General features: G+C 43.5%; 1 protein-coding gene across 1 annotated transcript; it reads left to right on the forward strand.

The window, feature by feature from the left end:
- Positions 1-979: 979 nt before the first annotated feature.
- Positions 980-10723, forward strand: LOC310850094 (sialic acid-binding Ig-like lectin 14). Its single transcript, XM_083751199.1, has 4 exons — positions 980-1164; positions 2461-2874; positions 8712-8793; positions 10373-10723. The coding sequence occupies exons 1-4, from the start codon at positions 1056-1058 to the stop codon at positions 10437-10439; spliced, it is 672 nt and encodes a 223-aa protein (XP_083607325.1). The 5' UTR covers positions 980-1055; the 3' UTR covers positions 10440-10723.
- Positions 10724-17537: the final 6814 nt, after the last annotated feature.

Raw genomic sequence — 17537 nt, forward strand, 5'->3', positions numbered from 1 at the left:
ACTCTGGGCGGCTCCCAGTCAAGTGTTAGAAACAATACAGCATTAAATATTAAAAACTTCCCTAAACAGGGCTGCCTTTTTAAAACAGGATAGCTGCTTATTTCCTTCACATCTGAAGGGAGGACATTCCAGAGGGCGGGCGCAACTACCGAGAAGGCCCTCTGTCTGGTTCCCTGTAACCTCACTTCTCACAATGAGGGAACCGTCAGAAGGCCCTTGGTGCTGGACCTCAGTGACCGGGCTAAACAATGGGGGTGGAGACGCTCCTTCAGGTATACAGGACCGAGTCCAAACGTTGCTGGGATTTATTTTCCGAAAGGTGGTGCTTTGCCCTGGATCTTAGGCAAGTCAATCAAAAGCTCAACAACTTTCGGAGCATCCTGGTTTTTACTTTTTGAAATATGGCAACCCTAGTGTTTTAGTGTTTGTTTTGGTGAGTTTTCCTTCCTCTATTTCTCTACACCTGTGCCTTAAGCAGCAACCCTCTGCCCTGGCTTCTGTAGCCACTTGCTTCTGTCTCTTCTGCCTCTTTCCTCTTCCCCTTTCTTTTTTCTCCTTCTGCAACTCTTGCCCACTCTCTCTGACTTTCCTCAAGATTCCTCCACGGAGGTGCCCAGAGGAGGCTACACACCTCGCCTGGCCACCCAGAGCAGCAGATGAGAGGCCTGGGGAACAAGCAGACAGCTGGGTGGATTCCTAATCCCTTTGAGACACAATTTTTGCACCCCCCAGGGGCCAACCCCTAGATACACCCTGCTCTTGATTCACAGGTGTCAGGCAGCCCATTCTCAGATCCCTTCTTCTGCAGCCATTTGTTGCTTTTGGAACCCAATAAGAGGAACCGAACTGTGACAGCTCAGCTGGTCTCTTCCCTTCTTTGCACCTGACCCTAAGGGGAGACACAACTGAGTGAGGTTTCCAGGGGTTGCTATTTAAGCTGCAATAAAGAACCACTGAGCACAGTAGGCTTTCTGACCTCCCCTTCATAAAAGAAAACGCTCAAGGTGGGTCTCCTTGGCAGGTCACCTGTCCAAGGGCATCACAGCTGGAAAAGGATGCAAGGGGGAAAGAGCTTGAAGCTTCCAAACATTTCCAGGAAGACTGGAAGTTTGGTCTCCTCTATAATGACAGCAACAATCCTGATCCTCTCCCTGCTCTGCAAAGGTAAGCATGACAAGATGGATGTGTTCTTGGTCAGAAGGGAGATAGTACTCTGGAACAGGATAGTACTCTGATTGAAGAACCGGGTTTGCTGGCATTTGAGGGGTGGGTGCTCCTTGATTCAGCCTTGCATCTAGATTGCCAGGAGGTGATGGTGGTCAGGAATGCCTTTGCCCAGCTTAGTAGAGATGCTTGGTAGGGACGCAGGAGAGGGCCTTCTTGGTGGCTGCCCCCAGACTTTGGAACTCCCTATCCTAGAGAAGTTAGACTGGCTCCCTCCTCATTGCCCTTCCACTAGCCGGTGAGGAACAGACTTTGGGAACTGACTGTTTTAAATGAAAGGACTGGTGCTGTGCTATTTTTATTTTGTTTGTGTGTATATATATATATATAGAGAGAGAGAGAGAGAGAGAGACAGACAGACAGACAGACAGACAGACAGACAGACAGACAGACAGACAGTGTTGTTGTTGTTGTTTTAAAAAATATTAATGTTGTTGTTTAATTATTTGGGATTTTCCCCCTGTACTTTCAACTGTTCATATTTTATCTGTAAGCCACCTTAAGTCCCTGTCAGGGGAAAAAGTGGGGTATCAATAAATATATTATAATAATAACAAGCTGGTGTATCAGCTATGCCCATTCCTGTGAATTAGAATTACAGCAGTAATTCTAAACATCAGATAGTCGTTTATTTCCTTGACATCTGATGGGAGGGCGTTCCACAAGGCAGGCACCACTACCGAGAAGACTCTCTGCCTGGTTCCCTGTAACCTCACTTCTCACAGTGAGGGAACTGCCAGAAGGCCCTCGGAGCTGGACCTGTGTCCGGGCTGAGTGATTGGGGTGGAAATGTTCCTTCAGGTATACGGGTCCGAGGCTGTTTAGGGCTTTAAAGGTCAGCACCAAGACTTTGAATTGTGCTTGGAAACATACTGGGAGCCAATGTTGGTCTTTCAAGACAGTAAGTCTTCCCCTCAGTTCATCCTTGTCATGCTCCAAAACTGCTGTCCCTACATTCCCTGTCCCTTTATTGGCTCTATTGATGTTCATTGGGCTAATAAGGAGCTATGGAGATTACTAGGACAACCAAGAAACGGTGTGTGTGTCTGACATCATATTCCCCTCCCCGATATCTGTGCTCTCTCTGACCTGGCAGATCGAGCTCTGATGCATCCCATGACCCCCTCAGATGCCTCCCCAAGGACCATAGGACTGTAGCCTCATGTACAGAATGGGGGTGGATGGCAAACTCGAAATATCAGATAATTTTAACCCATTAATTTCTTCCTCTGGCAGGAATGGTGAGTCAGCTAAGCCCTAGCTTTACATTGACAATTCCTGCCTCTGTCTATGTGCAGAGAGGCCTCTATGTTCACCCTCCCTGCCAGTTCACCTACAACAATCAGCACCAGAACAGTTCGGAGAAGCTATTTGGTTACTGGTTTAAGAATGCGGAGACAAGACACTATCTTCCCTCTTCCAAACGCTATGTCAAAGGTGATCTTGTGGCCACCAACGATGAGAGCCGGAGAATCGACCCCTCCATCAAGAACCGTTTCCAGTTAGAAGGGAACCCAGAGCAAGGCGACTGCTCCTTCAGCATCAATGATGTCCAGTTAGAAGATGAGGGGCAATACTTCTTTAGAATTGAGAAAGGACAGGAAGTCCTCTATAGCTATGTGGATGCTTCATTTCAGCTTCTTGTGACAGGTAGGTGGGTTTTCCATTCCTCCTCTGCTTACTGCTCCTTGTTGTTCAGGGGATGGTACAGGGCACTCAAGCCCTAAGCCTTTTGCAGTGGACCTGGTACTGTAGCACCCTGCTTGTGGTTAACGCTTAGCTGGAATGAAATATTCAACGCAGCAATAGAGAAATTAAAATAATAATTTATTTGTCAGACAAATAAATGATAGGCACAATGGTATATGGTTACGAAAGCTCTGCCTGCCCTCCAGCCCTGATGGCCAGCACTTATATTTCCTCAGCCCAGCCCCCTTGCTCCTCCTTTGGCTGCCTCTGTCCAATCAGCCTGGTTGAAATTCCTATTGGCTGTTTCCTAGAACCAATCATAAAAGATACACCCATTTCCTATTACCTTTTATGGGAGACAAAGAGCTATATTTCCTTCTATCCATAAATGGCAGACAAGTAGCCATATATCTTACATTTGCCTCGACAAGGCACCTTAATTACCAGATCACCTTTTGCCCCTGCTGCCCCTGCATCCCAAAACAAATGGCTAAAACAGATGGCTCATGGTATTAAATTGATCTTGGGTTCACATTCTCACACACCATCAATGAAATAAGAATCTAACATAAGAATCCAACATTTCTTGCTTTCTAAATCCTTTGCATAATTACATTAAGCCAACAAATCTCATACATAACATAGATAGCTTTTTAGAAGAAAAGGCCTTTGCAAAGTAAAAAAGGAACTCAGTAAAAACAGCTTCAAAAAGAAGCCTCTTCAGTTTACACTCCCCTTTCCCAGCCAGCTGCTTTTCCCGTTAGCTCTTCCCAAAATTTATTGCCCTTAGGAAAATATGGCTAGAGTCTGATGAGAGGCACATGGTATTATTTTCTGTTAAACAATAAATCTTACTATTTACCAACTCTTAATTAGTGTTTTTGCAGCTTGATTGTATTCTGTAATATGTAGGGTCAGTGTAACATTTGCTCCCAGCCTGTAATTCCCTTTTACAACTTTGAGAAACTTGTCTCCTGCTACTGCTATAAATCAGGGGGGCCCTTGCTCAGGAGAACAGGAAGATAAGCAACTGCCAGAGTACTTAGCCAGCTGGTTTCTGCCTGGCATGAAACATACAAACATTTGCAAATATATCTTTAAGCTCATTTTAAAATACAGGCCTTGATCATATGCCTCAGTACCTCTTGCTCCCTTAATAATTCAAATTATTTTGCTTATTGGTTGGTTAGATGCAGTGTAAAACATGATGCTGATGTAAGTCCAGCCAGGCACCGTCTTGATTTCCCAGAGCCAGCTGGGAATTTGCACATGCAGGTTTTATTCAAGTTTGTGTCATGTACCTGTGCCTTGCATCCCATAAGTTTCTCACAATGCCCCTGGTTCCTTGACTAGTTTGTTTTTATTTGATGCTTCGTGGTTAGAGAAAAGTCTTGTATATAACTATGTCAGGTACAGCCTCGCCTCTCCCTGGAACCAGAAAAGAGAGAGAAAAATGCAAATTGGTTTGTTTGCATAAGATGCTTACTTGATTTACAGTGGTACCTCGGGTTCAGAACTTAATTCGTTCTGGAGGTCTGTTCTTAACCTGAAACTGTTCTTAACCTGTAGCACCACTTTAGCTAATGGGGCCTCCTGCTGCCACTTCTCTGCCACTGCACGATTTCTGTTCTCATCCTGAAGCAAAGTTCTTAACCCGAGATAATATTTCTGGGTTAGCGGAGTCTGTAACCTGAAGCATATGTAACCTGAAGCATATGTAACCCAAGGTACCACTGTATTTTGGTTCATAGAATTGTAGGGCTGGAATTATCATGATTATGTCATGATTATGCAGAGCTCTCCACAGAGTAGAAGGAGACAGGTCTCTGCCCCTAAGTGCTTGCAATCTGTAACTCCCTGGAAGAAGGAGGACAGCATAATGGAGTCCAGTTATCAACAGGGGAAGAAAGAATATGCATTATTTCAGTTACAGGAAGAGTAAGATGTGAGGACTAGGGGTTGGGCCGAGGACTTCAGAGAAAAGGTGGGTCTGGGGGAAGCTTCCAGAGTAAGTCAAGAGAAAGAGGAACCTGGAATCGCTGGAAAGAGGAGGGAGTGCTTGGAGACCCCATCCAAAACCTCCTGGTCAACTGAGGCCAAAACATAGAACAGCTCTCCATGGAGTCATCAGCGCAGCGTGGAAGCTGGGCTTGCAAATTGCCATAACACTCTGCTTAGCTGACATGGGCAAAGCTCTCACCTGCAAAATCAGGCATCCTGCATTGCAGGCAAAACACTTGCTATTTGCAAGTGGACTAAACAGGACAAAAGGGTCTCACAACCTATATTCCTAACACTATACCGCTGCTTGAATTTTGTGTGTTTAAACTCCGCTCTCGGGGGGCTCTCTCCCGCTGGAGTGTGCAAAGCCCCATGTTTCAAATCAAGGTGCCCAGCCAATTCTTTCATTATTTGCCCCACACACGTCAGTCACAGGGATTCATATTTTTCTTCCCACATAAGAACACTCTGCTGTTTCACATCCTATTCAAACACTATGAAGTTGGGGGTGGGGGTAGAGGGAGGAAGGGAGTTTGGTGATTCTACAGAGGTCCCTGAAAAGTTCACCACAGTAAACCCTCTGTAACAAAAAAAGAAAAAGAAAATTCTCATAAAAATTAATCAGCATCCTAGGGTGAATTTCTCCTAATAAACATACTTTTGTGTGTAATATTGACTAGTATAGTGGGTTTTTTTTTTTAAAAAAAAATCTCATTATTTTTCTGTAATATTTCCATTTTCTATACATTAGTTGGCTGGAAAGCTTCATCTCGAGGATTGGAGAAGAGTAAATTTTGATGGGCAGCTTAGTTTCAGCTTGTGGGTTGGTTCAGAAAGTGTGAATTAGGTAGCTTGTTAAAATACCAAGAAAACCAATCCCCTCCTCAGCCCTAGTTCCAACAGACTCTCAAGGCATCATCTCCTTAAAATAATCCCAGCAGCATCTTATTTACGGGATCGCCTCTCCTAGTATGCCCTGCAGAGGACCTTCAGGTCCATGAATAACCATAGTTTAGAGGTCCCGGGCCCTAAGGAAGTCAGACTATCCTCCATCAGAGCCAGGTTCTTTTCAGTGATGGCTCCGACCTGGTGGAATGCTCTGTCCCATGAGACTAGGGCCCTGCAGGATTTAATCTCCTTTTGCCAGGCCTGTAAGAGTTATTCTGCCTGGCCTTTAATTTGAATTCAGCCTGATCTTCCCCCCCCTTCTCTTCCCTCCCCCTCCCCTTTTCTGAAGATTACCCGCTCTGAGACCCCACAGCTAATTCTCCCCTGGCCTCCTCGCTGGCCCAAGTAGGGCTAATTCAGCCAGCTAGCCCTGGTGATTATCTCATGCTTCTTAGATGGATTTCCCCTAAATTGATTTCTGAACTTTGAATTTTATTGTTATTCATGTTTTTATACTGTATTTTATGCTGCTATTACAATTAAGTGTTTTAAATTTGTTGTTAGCCATCCCGAGCCCGTTTTTGGAACCAGGAAGGGCGGGGTATAAATACAAAATTATTATTATTTTATTATATATTATAATCTCTGTGTTAGATAACATTTTCAGCATTGCTTGTTGTCATCTGCAGTGTGCCCTCTACTGCTCTCTTGCGCCATCACAGACAGAGATTCTGTCAGTGTATATAATTAATTCTCCCTTACTCCGCCCCCTCCTTTCCAGATGTCCTTGGGCTCAGCAGCACCCGGACAAATGCCACATGCTGGCACGAACACAATGGCTTCCTCTGTACCTGCTCCCTGCACCCCAGCCCTCCAGGCCAGCTCCAGTGGCATTTGGGTGGGGAGGTCCTCAGTGGGAATGATACTAATGGGAACCTGCAGGTCTCTTCCTGGGTCCGAGGGAAGGAGGCCACCAGCTTCTTAAACTGGACAGGAACCCTAGATGGAGACCTTACCATCATCTGTCTTGGGATAAGCCCTTTTGGAATCCACGCTCTGCAGTTTCTGCTAAATTCCACTACAACAGGTAATGAAGTGGACGCCAGACTTTAGAGGTTGCATCCAACTAAGTTCTACTCAGAGAAGTCCCATTGGATAGACCTAAGTGGATCAGGTCCATTAATGTTAATGGCTCCACTCTAGGTAGGACTGGTCTTAGATACAACCCTAGGAATTTTAAGGACTGCTTAAGCACAGTGGGGGTACAAATGACTATTTGTGGGTACAGCTTGTCTAACTGATGCAAGAACCTTTTAATGAACACATACAGGCCACATTTGATCATCTGATCGTTGTTCGTTCCTTCCTTCCTTATTTTATTTGTTTCCCTCTTTTCCACAAAAGAAATCATGCTCAAAGCAACTTGTAACAACGGAAACAGGAATATAGTGGTATCTTGCTTCCTGAACTCAATCCGTTTTGGAAGTCCATTTGACTTCCAAAATGTTAGCAAACCAAGGTATGGCTTCTGATTGGCCCCAGAAACAATGCCGACAGACGAAAAGGACATTTGGCTTCCAAAAAAAATCTGCAAACCGGAACACTTATTTCCAGATTTGCGGCGTTCGGGGGCCGATTTGTTTGGGAGCCAAGCCGTTCAGAAGCCAAGGTACCACTGTGCATCTCAAAATCAAGCGTTACAAGAGCAATTTCATAATAAAACTGCAACATAATAGCAAATATAACAGCATATTTTAAAACCACAAAATTCCAATACTATAAATATAGCAAGATTGCATTAGCAACATTACATCTCCTGGCAATAGGAAAAGTAACAAGAGAACACGACAGTTTCACCAGTTTCACTTGCAACTGTACCTTCAGCAAAAGCACAATTTCAAAGAGTCTATTTACTCGGGCTACTAAAGGCAACCCAGTTTACCTCGGGATCAAGGCATTTTTCTGGGACCCACATTAGCTTCTGCATTTGCATTGCAAATTACATGGCTAGTTTAAGCCAGTTGGAATATTGCTTTTTAAAAAGAAGTTAAACCAGGAAAGTGAATTGGAGATAAAACGAAGGATACTGCTTCTCTGCAGGGATTCATTTGTTTATTCTGTTTATGTGTTTATTCTGTTTTAACCAGTCTTCATAAAAATAAAAATAAAAATCCCAAGAGCAGTTTCTACCTCCCTCCTGTTAAATTAACAAAATACACAATAAAGCAGTAAAACGTATACTGACAATCAAGTAAATAGTCCTGCCATTACAGAATCCAAACCATTAAAGAAAACTAGGGCAGAAATCCTAATAGAAAACCAAACTGAACCACTCTGGCTTAAAGAGTTGTGTTTTCATGGTATGCTATGCCTGAAACTCAACAAGGAGGGAGCCAACTGTATCCTTAGGGGGAGACAGTTCCATGGATGGAGTAACACAACTGAAAAGGTCCTCTGCACATTACAGCGCCATGAGCTATGCTCATCAGTGGGATCAGAGGGTCTCCTCTGCAGATCTTAAAGCGCAGGCTAGCGGATAGTGAGAGAAGAGTTCCTGCAAGTATACGATACTTGCTAGAGTGCTTCTCTGGCTTTTTGGAACCAGAGCACAACACTTGGCTTTTCTATTTGTTGTGATGAGAATGAGAGTCTGAGCGTTGGGCTTCTGCACTGCTCAGGCATCTTTGTATGGGAGAGAAGGAAGCTCAAACCTTTTGTTTGGGGCTTATAACAAAACCACAGTTTCCTGTTTGGAATATGAGGAACTGTAGTTTGTACAAACCACAATCACCAAGATCCAGATTCCCAGATGCTCTCATGGTGGTGATGGTCTGTACTGGAGTCCTGGGGTTCTCTAAACACTATTGTGCTTCTCTGATCTTCTATTCAATCTTTCTTTATCCTCACAGGAGCCCATAATGAGGGCCTGACTGTAGAGTCTGGACAACTGAACGATAGTCTTCTCTCCCTGTTAGCCCTTTTACTGATGAAGTAAGTGGTTCTTCTGGCTTTGATGCTTGCCTTGGCAGTCAGTTTGACTGAAAAACAAGACAGATATTGAGGAAATGACAACAGCAACAATCAGTCAATCAATTCATTACAATCAATAGGTTAGAAATAAAAAAGTGTACTGTACACAAGAATCTCAGAGCAAAACAGAATTCCACATGCAACATAAGAGCCATCACATAAAACTACAGTAATTTTGAATTAGTCTCTGAACATGGTCGTTCATTGCTACTTGTAGAAATTTAGCTACTGCCAGTGACTTCTCTGGGTCTTAATCTTCCATTAGGTATTTAACATAAAATGGAACTGACCTCCCTACAAGTTTGGTCAGCAAAGGGTCAATGGTATGCTGTTCATCTCCAGCAAAGAAATTACAGAACAGGAAGACATGTTGTATAGATTCTACTTCCCAAGTAGGTGACACAGGTGGCGCTATGGTCTAAACCACTGAGCCTCTTGGGTTTGCCTCTCCGAAGGTTGGTGGTTCGAATCCCCACAATGAGGTGAGCTCCTATTGCTCTGTCCCAGCTCCTGCCAACCTAGCAGTTCGAAAGCATGCTAGTGCAAGTAGATAAATAGGTACCTCTGCATCAGGAAGGTAAAAGGCGTTTCCGTGCGCTCTGGTTTCCATCACAGTGCTTTGTTGCACCAGAAGCAGTTTAGTCATGCTGGTCACATGACCCGGAAAGCTGTCTGGACAAATGCCGGCTTCCTCAGCCTGAAAGGGAGATGAGTGCCCCAATCCCATAGTTGCCTTTGGCGGGACTTAACCGTCCAGGGGTCCTTTACCTTTACCTTTACCTTTTACCTTACTTCCCGAGTACTAAAAGGGAAAGAAGGATGCCACTGTACCTGTCCTGTAGCACAATAGCAGTAAGAATTTACCAACCCTCCTCCTCAGTCCTCAAAGCATTGTTTTCCAAGCTGGAAAAAAGTATAAATCAGCTGCATATTAGCAAAATATTGGAGTATGTCACCTATTGAGCTAAAATGACAAAGGCTGTGATTGTAAGTTCAGTTAACTAGAGACTATGTTCTTAATTAGGGGATGCGGGTGGCACTGTGGTGTAAACCACTGAGCCTTGGGCTTGCCGATCAGAAGGTCGGCGGTTCGAACCCCCACCACGGGCTGAGCTCCCGTTGCTCTGTCCCAGCTCCTGCCCACCTAGCAGTTCGAAAGCACATCAAGTGCAAGTAGATAAATAGATACCGCTCTGGTGGGAAGGTAAACGATGTTTCCGTGCACGGCTCTGGTTCGCCAGAAGCAGCTTAGTCATGCTAGCCACATGACTCAGAAGTTGTCTGTGGACAATCCCGGCTCCCTCGGCCTATAGAGCGAGATGAGCGCTGCAACCCCAGAGTTGTCTGTGACTGAACCTAATGGTCAGGGGTACCTTTACCTATGTTCTTAATTTGAGCTTGGATTTTTGTCACTGTTCATTGAATATGTTGTGAGCCACTTTGAATGCAAGTGTGAGGGAATGGGGCGTACAAATACAAACTGATGATCCACACCCGGCTCTTCTTATATTCTTAATCTCTCCGTTGTTTTGTTCTGTAGGGTGTTGATATGCTGTTTCTTCTTTTTGACACTTTTTGGGATCCGAACAAGAGGAAAGCTCCACTGATGCAAGAGGTTCCAACGAAGTGCTAAGAAGGATGCATGTTTTTCCTCCATGGGAAAGGCAATGCGATCACATGCATATGTGGCCATTCTTGAATTCTGCTGCCTCAAGGAATGACATCATGCCAATGCAGAGAGAAGCTCCAAGGCACACGTACAAGGTCACATGCACCCAAGATTAAACCGAATGAGCGGCAGCTTTGGGGGCTCATGCCTCTTAATTACAAATGTAGATTAGCCTTGCATTTCCATACGCAGCCACGTACTGGAATAGTTTTTACCAGACTTCATGCACTCAGCTTGTAAATATAAAGGTAAAGGTAAAGGTACCCCTGCCCATACGGGCCAGTCTTGACAGACTCTGGGGGTTGTGCGCCCATCTCACTTAAGAGGCCAGGGGCCAGCGCTGTCCGGAGACACTTCCGGGTCACGTGGCCAGCGTGACATCGCTGCTCTGGCGAGCCAGAGCCGCACACGGAAACGCCGTTTACCTTCCCGCTGGTAAGCGGTCCCTATTTATCTACTTGCACCCGGAGGTGCTTTCGAACTGCTAGGTTGGCAGGTTGGTTGTAAATATAGCATTGGTTGGTTGTAAATATAGCATTGGACTATTATGTGACCAGCCCACATGAGGTCATTCCAGTGCCGGATTTACGTATAAGCTAAACAAGCTATAGCTTAGGACCCCACTCTCTTGGGAGGCCCCCAATGTTTTTTTTAAAGGAAAACAAAACTGGATGTACATTTCCAAAATATAAGATAAAAAACAAACAAATTAAAACCTACATACAGCAACAGTGTTTTGTGTTGTGTAGGCTCCTATGAGACTCTAAGTTATTGAAGGTAATGGGGGCCCTTATATGTCCAGCTGTCCTTTGTCAACAACAAATTGTCTCTGTTTTTTCTGTTGAATATATGCTATATTTATGGACCTAATAGGTATCTAAAGCTATTTGCACATGCAGAATGTAGGCACCCTATATATAGAAATGAGCAAACCAGTGATATCAGGGAGCAGGCTAGCAGGCGGGGCCCATTACTTACATCATAGGAGCCTACACAACACAAAACACTGTTGCTGTATGTAGGTTTTATTTTATTTGGGTTTTTTATCTTATATTTTGGAAACGTGCATCCAGTTGTTGTTTCTCCTTTAAATTTTTTGGGAGGCCCCCAAGAGAGTGGGGCCCTAAGCCAAAGCTTGTTTAGCTTACATGTAAATCCAGCACGGACTGTGGTACACTTCTGGTCATGTCACCTCAGGAAAGATCATGCAAAGTTGAAAAGAGGAACCAGAATGATGAAGCGGTTTTGAGAAAAGATGTGTAAGACGGGATCTGATGTAAGTTTACAAAATTGCACGTGACATGGAGAAAAGTGGGAAAGGAAAAGCTTTTCTCCCACGCACATAACACTTGAACTTGTGCACATGCCTGGATAGCTCAGTTGGTTAGAGTGTGGTGCTGATAACGCCAAGGCTGCAGTTTCGATCCCCATATGAGATGGCTACCTATTCCTGAATTGCAAGAGGGTGGACTAGGTCATCCTCAGTGTTATGTATTGAAGTTCTCACCCTGGCTACCAGGAGTATCGTGTATGTAGTTTTCACTCAGGTCCATGTCAGTTACTTTAGGCAGGAAACCCTGGGTTGTTGTTGCTACAATGTTGACAGCCAGCTGCCTATAAAAGCAAGCCGGCTGAGCTGTTTGCTGTTCAGTTCTGTTCCAGCTTACAAATAAAGAGCTGCTTTGAAGAAATCGCTGCGTCGTCTGATATGTTCACCCACAACTTAACACTCAGGGTCCCTTCCAACTCTGAAATTCTATGGTTGTGTATGCAATGAAGTTGAATGTTGAAAGATTCAGGAAAGATAGAAGAAATTATTTTCTGCTGTTAAAGTTGCAAAACATCGAAGCATGGGATGGAGCAATGGAGAAATTTCTGAAATAACAATGGGATATCAGCTCCACCCAAGGCATGATGGAGAACAGCAACAACTGGGAAAAGATAGACATAACATTTTACAAAAACCCTTGACAGTAAAGATGCATTTTAAATAAAAGGACACATTCTATTCATATAAAAACATGCTGATTCGCGGACCGTCCATGGGCTGGATTGAGAAGGCAACTGGGGTAGATCCCAGGCCTTAGTTTGCCTACCCATGGTCTAAAGTATGTAAATCTTCCAAAAGTACTTAAAAAACAAAAAAACAAAACTAGAGTCCTTTTCATTGGGAATAATTCAGATGGAAATTCCCAGGTGTCAGAAAAGGTTCTTTATGTATGCCACTACTGTAGTCCATGTTTTGTTAGCCCCCAGAGGGAAAATGAGCGAGGTCCCAACCAAAGAAGAATGGCAACTTAAGCTGATGGACTATGCACAGCTTGCAGACTCAAAATACAGTCATACCTCATGTTACGTTTGCTTCATGTTACATTTTTTCAGGTTGCATCCCATGGCGTCCCGAAAGTACCAGAAAGGGTTACTTCTGGGTTTCGCCATTCGCGCATGCGCAGAAGTGCTAAATCGTGCTTCGCGCATGCGCACAAGCACCAAATCACACCACACACCTGCACAGATACAGTGCTTCAGGTTGTGGGCTTTTCATGTTGTGAACAGTCCTCGGGAACGGATCCTGTTCGGACCAGAGGTACCACTGTATAGGATAAGAGAACAGGAAGAACATACTTTTAGAGAAGATTGGGAAATGTTGGAAGATTGGAATATATGGGGGGAAATTGTGTACACTGGAAAACGTTGGCAGCATTGAGATAAATTCAACAGTGTAAATAAGTTTTGATGGATGTAACAATAGAATACCGAATGGTTTAGTTTATGTAAAATATGAAGGGATTTATGATATGCAGAATGGACCATGGAAAGAGAAGAAGGGAAGTCACTGATATCTTAAGGATGTTTATATGAGTCTTCTAAATTGTAAAACAGGAAATTTAATAAAAATTATATATAAAAAATAAAGTATGTAAATCTTCCAGATGGGGTCTAAACTTCAGTGGAGGCCCTGACCAGTCAGGTGCTATGTACTTCCCAGTTGGAGTCGCTCTGTTGTTATTCCCTGGAACTCCCAATCACTGAATGGGGGTAGTATCTTATCTTGCTTGTCTTACGTTATTCCGCTTTAAGACTGTTTCACTGCTTTTCATTCTGTATTACACCCGCTACTTAATAAAAGCACTGAACTTCTCTCCACTGTTGTCGTTATTGCTGCTGAATTCAAAAGAACCCTTGCCTTTGGCAAAACTTTCAGATGGGTGATTTGTCATAACATCTATATTCTTTTGTTTCCTATTTATTATTTCCTATTAAGATCCTGCCTAGTGCTTATTTTGTTTCCTTTGCTTGAAAGGACATGGTCCTAGTGAGAAATGACCCAAAAAATGATCTTGCTTGTTTCCCAAATTCTAAGTTTCTCTTTCTAGCGTTTATGCAGAACTCATCCTTCTTATAGGAGAAGTTTATTAAATTTTGCTGACAATACCAGATTGCTGTCCTAATCTTTACATAAAGTATTAAGGAAGTTTTAGTTGTGATTTCCAGGACACGTCTGAGATAAGAACTAGTACCGGGGTCAAGAAAATTAATGGAGGGGTATATTTTATACTAGCTCTTCTGGTGCCATGATCTACAGAAATGAACCACACCAAAAATTCAGATTGACACACGCTATTACACAGGGACCAGCCCTATTTTAAAATTAGGGGTTCCCTCCCTGATCATCGAAAAAATGTTGTTTTCACGGCTGCATGGATTTCACTGGCCCAGAGATGGAAAGAAGATAAAGTTCCTACCAGAGAAGAATGGCAGATGAAGCTAATGGATTATGCTGAAATGGCTAAAATGACTGGAAGAATCAGAAATCAGGAAGACCAAAATTTAAAAAAAAGAATGGGGAAAATTGATAACATGTCTTAAAGATCACTGTAATCAGTTAAAATCGTTGGTAGCGTTGGAATATCACTTGTAGCCTAAGATCGAATTCTGGACATAATGGAAGAGGTGAAGGTTTGGATTATTATAAAAGATGTGGGAGGAATTGATTAATAATAGGACCCACAAAGGGGAGGATGGAAGTCCAGGAGATTCCTTGTAATCTTGTTTTTATGATTTATGCTTGATATATCTCTATAAAATTTTAAGTTGAAAAATCAAATAAATATTTTGTTAAACAAAAAATTAAAAAATTATTGTTTTCATTTATTTATACAAGAATAAACAATCAACCCTATTAAACATGTGGTTGCAGAGGTAGATTTAGGGGCGCAAAAGCAGAGTAGCCACACTGGGTGCACAGACAATGAGGGTTTCTTCTCAAAGCCCAGTAAGCAAGTATCTACTTGCTTAGAGAATAACTTGCACCTAAATATTAGTAAGACAAAGGAGATGGTGTTGGACGTCTGGAGGAAGAGAGGGGAACCTGCCCACTGTATATTGGGGGCTGTGTGGAGAGAGTCTCCTCCTTTAAATTCCTGGGAGTTTACCTTAGTAAGGACTTCACTTGGAAAATCAACATAACTCAGGTGGCCAGAAAGGCCCAGCAGAGACTCCATTTCCTCAGGGTCTTGCAAAAGAATAATGTTAAACAACAACTGATGAACTCCTTTTACCAGTCCACAACAGAAAGTGTCCTTTCTTATTGTATCACAGTGTGGTATGTTGACTTGACAGCCATGGACAGAAAGTCTCTACAGAGGGTGGTGAATACAGCACATGATATCATGGGCTGTCCCTTGAGTCCGCTAGATGCCATTGCAAGGGATTGTTGCCTTAGGAGAGCGAGAAAAATTCTCAGGGATGACTCACACCCCAGCCATCACCTCTTTAATCTTCTACCCTTGGGCAGGACATATAGAAGCATAATCAGCCGTACCAACAGGCTAAAAAATTGCTTCTAATTGTGGGCTATTAGGCTGTTGAACAGAAAATAACAGCGAAATTGACTTGCGAGGTGGTGTGTTGTTCAATAAGAGATTGAGTGTTTGTGGGGGGAGGTTTGTACAATGATTGTACAATGACAATAAAGGTATAATTATTACTAAGTGCTCGCTTTGGGAAGGAGGTAGGAGGGTTCTGGGACCCTGCCAGAGCCCCGTGCCTCCTTCCCAAAGCTTATCTTAAGCCAGGGCCATGAGGGCTGGTGGGAGGGCATCAAATGTTGGCCTCGCAACAGGGTGACATATTACCAAGGTGGTTGGGTGGGGGGGGGAGAGAAGAAATGCTGTATCTCCTCCCACCCTTCTCCTGATTATACCACAGAGAGCAGGATTGAACCTTGGTGAGAGGAGAGTTCAGTCCTACAGGTAACACACCGGCAAAGTAGACCCTTTAGAAGTGGCCACCTTCTCCTCCTTCCTCCACCATGGCTCATTTGCCCTGCCTTTTGACAGTGCTGGATCACTCTGGGTGGGACAGCTTGTGGTGATCTGGGGCTAAGCTTTCTCCAGATCCAGTGTATCGTCCTAATTAAAAAAGGTAAAGACCCCTGACAGTTAAGTCCAGTCACAGACAACTCTGGGGTTGTGGCACTCATCTCGCTTTACAGGCTGAGGGAGCCGGTGTTTGTCCCCAGACAGTTTTTCCAGGTCATGTGTCCAGCATGACTAAGCCACTTCTGCCGCAACGAACACTGTGACGGAAGCCAGAGCACACGGAAATGCTGTTTATCTTCCCACCTTAGCGGTACCTATTTATCTTCTTGCCCTGATGTGCTTTTGAACTGCTAGGCTGGCAGGAGCTGGGACCTAGCAACACGAGCTCACCCCATCGTGGGGATTCAAAGCGCCGACCTTCTGATTGGTAAGCCCAAGAGGCTCAGTGGTTTTTAGACCACAACACCACCCACGTCCCTATCGTCCTAATTATTAATGAACTAATGCCAAGATTTCCTTGGATAATATGTTAATTGCTTTTCCTGTCCTTCCCTCAGTCTTGAAAAAAGGTATTGTTCTATATTACAGCATTTCTATATATTTTATATTCAGACTTTTGCTGAAAAGGTTTGCTCATAGCAAAACAGCTTGTACATTTTATCTTTTTATAGCTTTGTATGGCCTATCATTCCATAGTTCTGTTATAAATGTATTTAAAAATGTGGAATAACCTCACTTGACTTCCTTATAGAGAAACGTTTATGTATATATTTTGCAAACACAGCAATCCTATGTGACATAATATGATTCCCTTCATTATGCAATATTAAGAGTTCCAACAAGATGCTTACAGTGCAGTTGACTGCAGTATTTGGAGATCTAACAACTAGCTTATGTATAAAATTGCACATGAATCAGAGCACTGGTGGCTAAGCAACTTTGTAGAAAACCCAAAAATTACCTAATTGACCCCTTTTCTCCACTTCCCACTGCGGCTTTCCGGGACAAAAACTGAACGGTGTGTCCTGTACTTAGTTTTAGCATTCAATTTTTACTGAATTGCACAACAATGTAAATCATCTTCCTCTTTCCTCTTTCTGCTTCTTCCTCCTGTTGCCCGCAATATTAAAGCGTGCTGTTGTAGCAGAATCCGGCCACATTTCCAGAGTACAGATAGAAGTCAGAGACACGGCAGAACTCATCATCCTCGCATGTAACGTAAGTACATCAAGGTGGGGCAGGAGGGTTGCCATCTCCCGTTTTCCTGATGGGGAAACAGTCTTAGAATAGATGCACAACAGGAGAAATTTAGTAAGTGCAGCTTCGCTCATCACTGTATTCCCTTCGAGGGGGAAACTGCCTCTGTCCCAAATGCAGCTGTTAAAAAAAGCACAGGTTGGGGAAAGAGAGAGAGAAAGGGAGCGGTAACAGTTCTACACAGAGAGTAGAGTAAAGGCTGGAGGACCTGAGGTAGGTAGTTCAACTTTGGAGAAGAACAGCTTTGTTTGTTCCTGACTCTGGTAGATTCCACTAGTTAAGCCCATTCTCTTCGCTTTCCACATTGATCTGCAATTTTCTAAAGGTCCTCAGAGAAAACACATGTACGTACATATTTTTGAAAGCATTTCCCCACAGAATAAGGCATGGGCAGAATTATTTTCTCTTAAAATGATTACTTTTAATTTTTTTTATGTGTTTTGGTGGGATTTGAT

The sequence above is a fragment of the Podarcis gaigeae genome (assembly GCF_964106915.1).
Source record: "Podarcis gaigeae genome assembly, chromosome: 8".
NCBI lineage: Eukaryota > Metazoa > Chordata > Lepidosauria > Squamata > Lacertidae > Podarcis > Podarcis gaigeae.

Excerpts from the sequence above, each read along its gene's own strand:
- LOC310850094 (XM_083751199.1), top strand. The coding sequence starts at position 1,056 with ATGCAAGGGGGAAAGAGCTTGAAGCTTCCAAACATTTCCAGGAAGACT. Across the intron at positions 1,165-2,460 it reads CCTCTCCCTGCTCTGCAAAG|GAATGGTGAGTCAGCTAAGC; the intron begins GTAAGCATGACA and ends TTCCTCTGGCAG. Across the intron at positions 2,875-8,711 it reads ATTTCAGCTTCTTGTGACAG|GAGCCCATAATGAGGGCCTG; the intron begins GTAGGTGGGTTT and ends TTATCCTCACAG.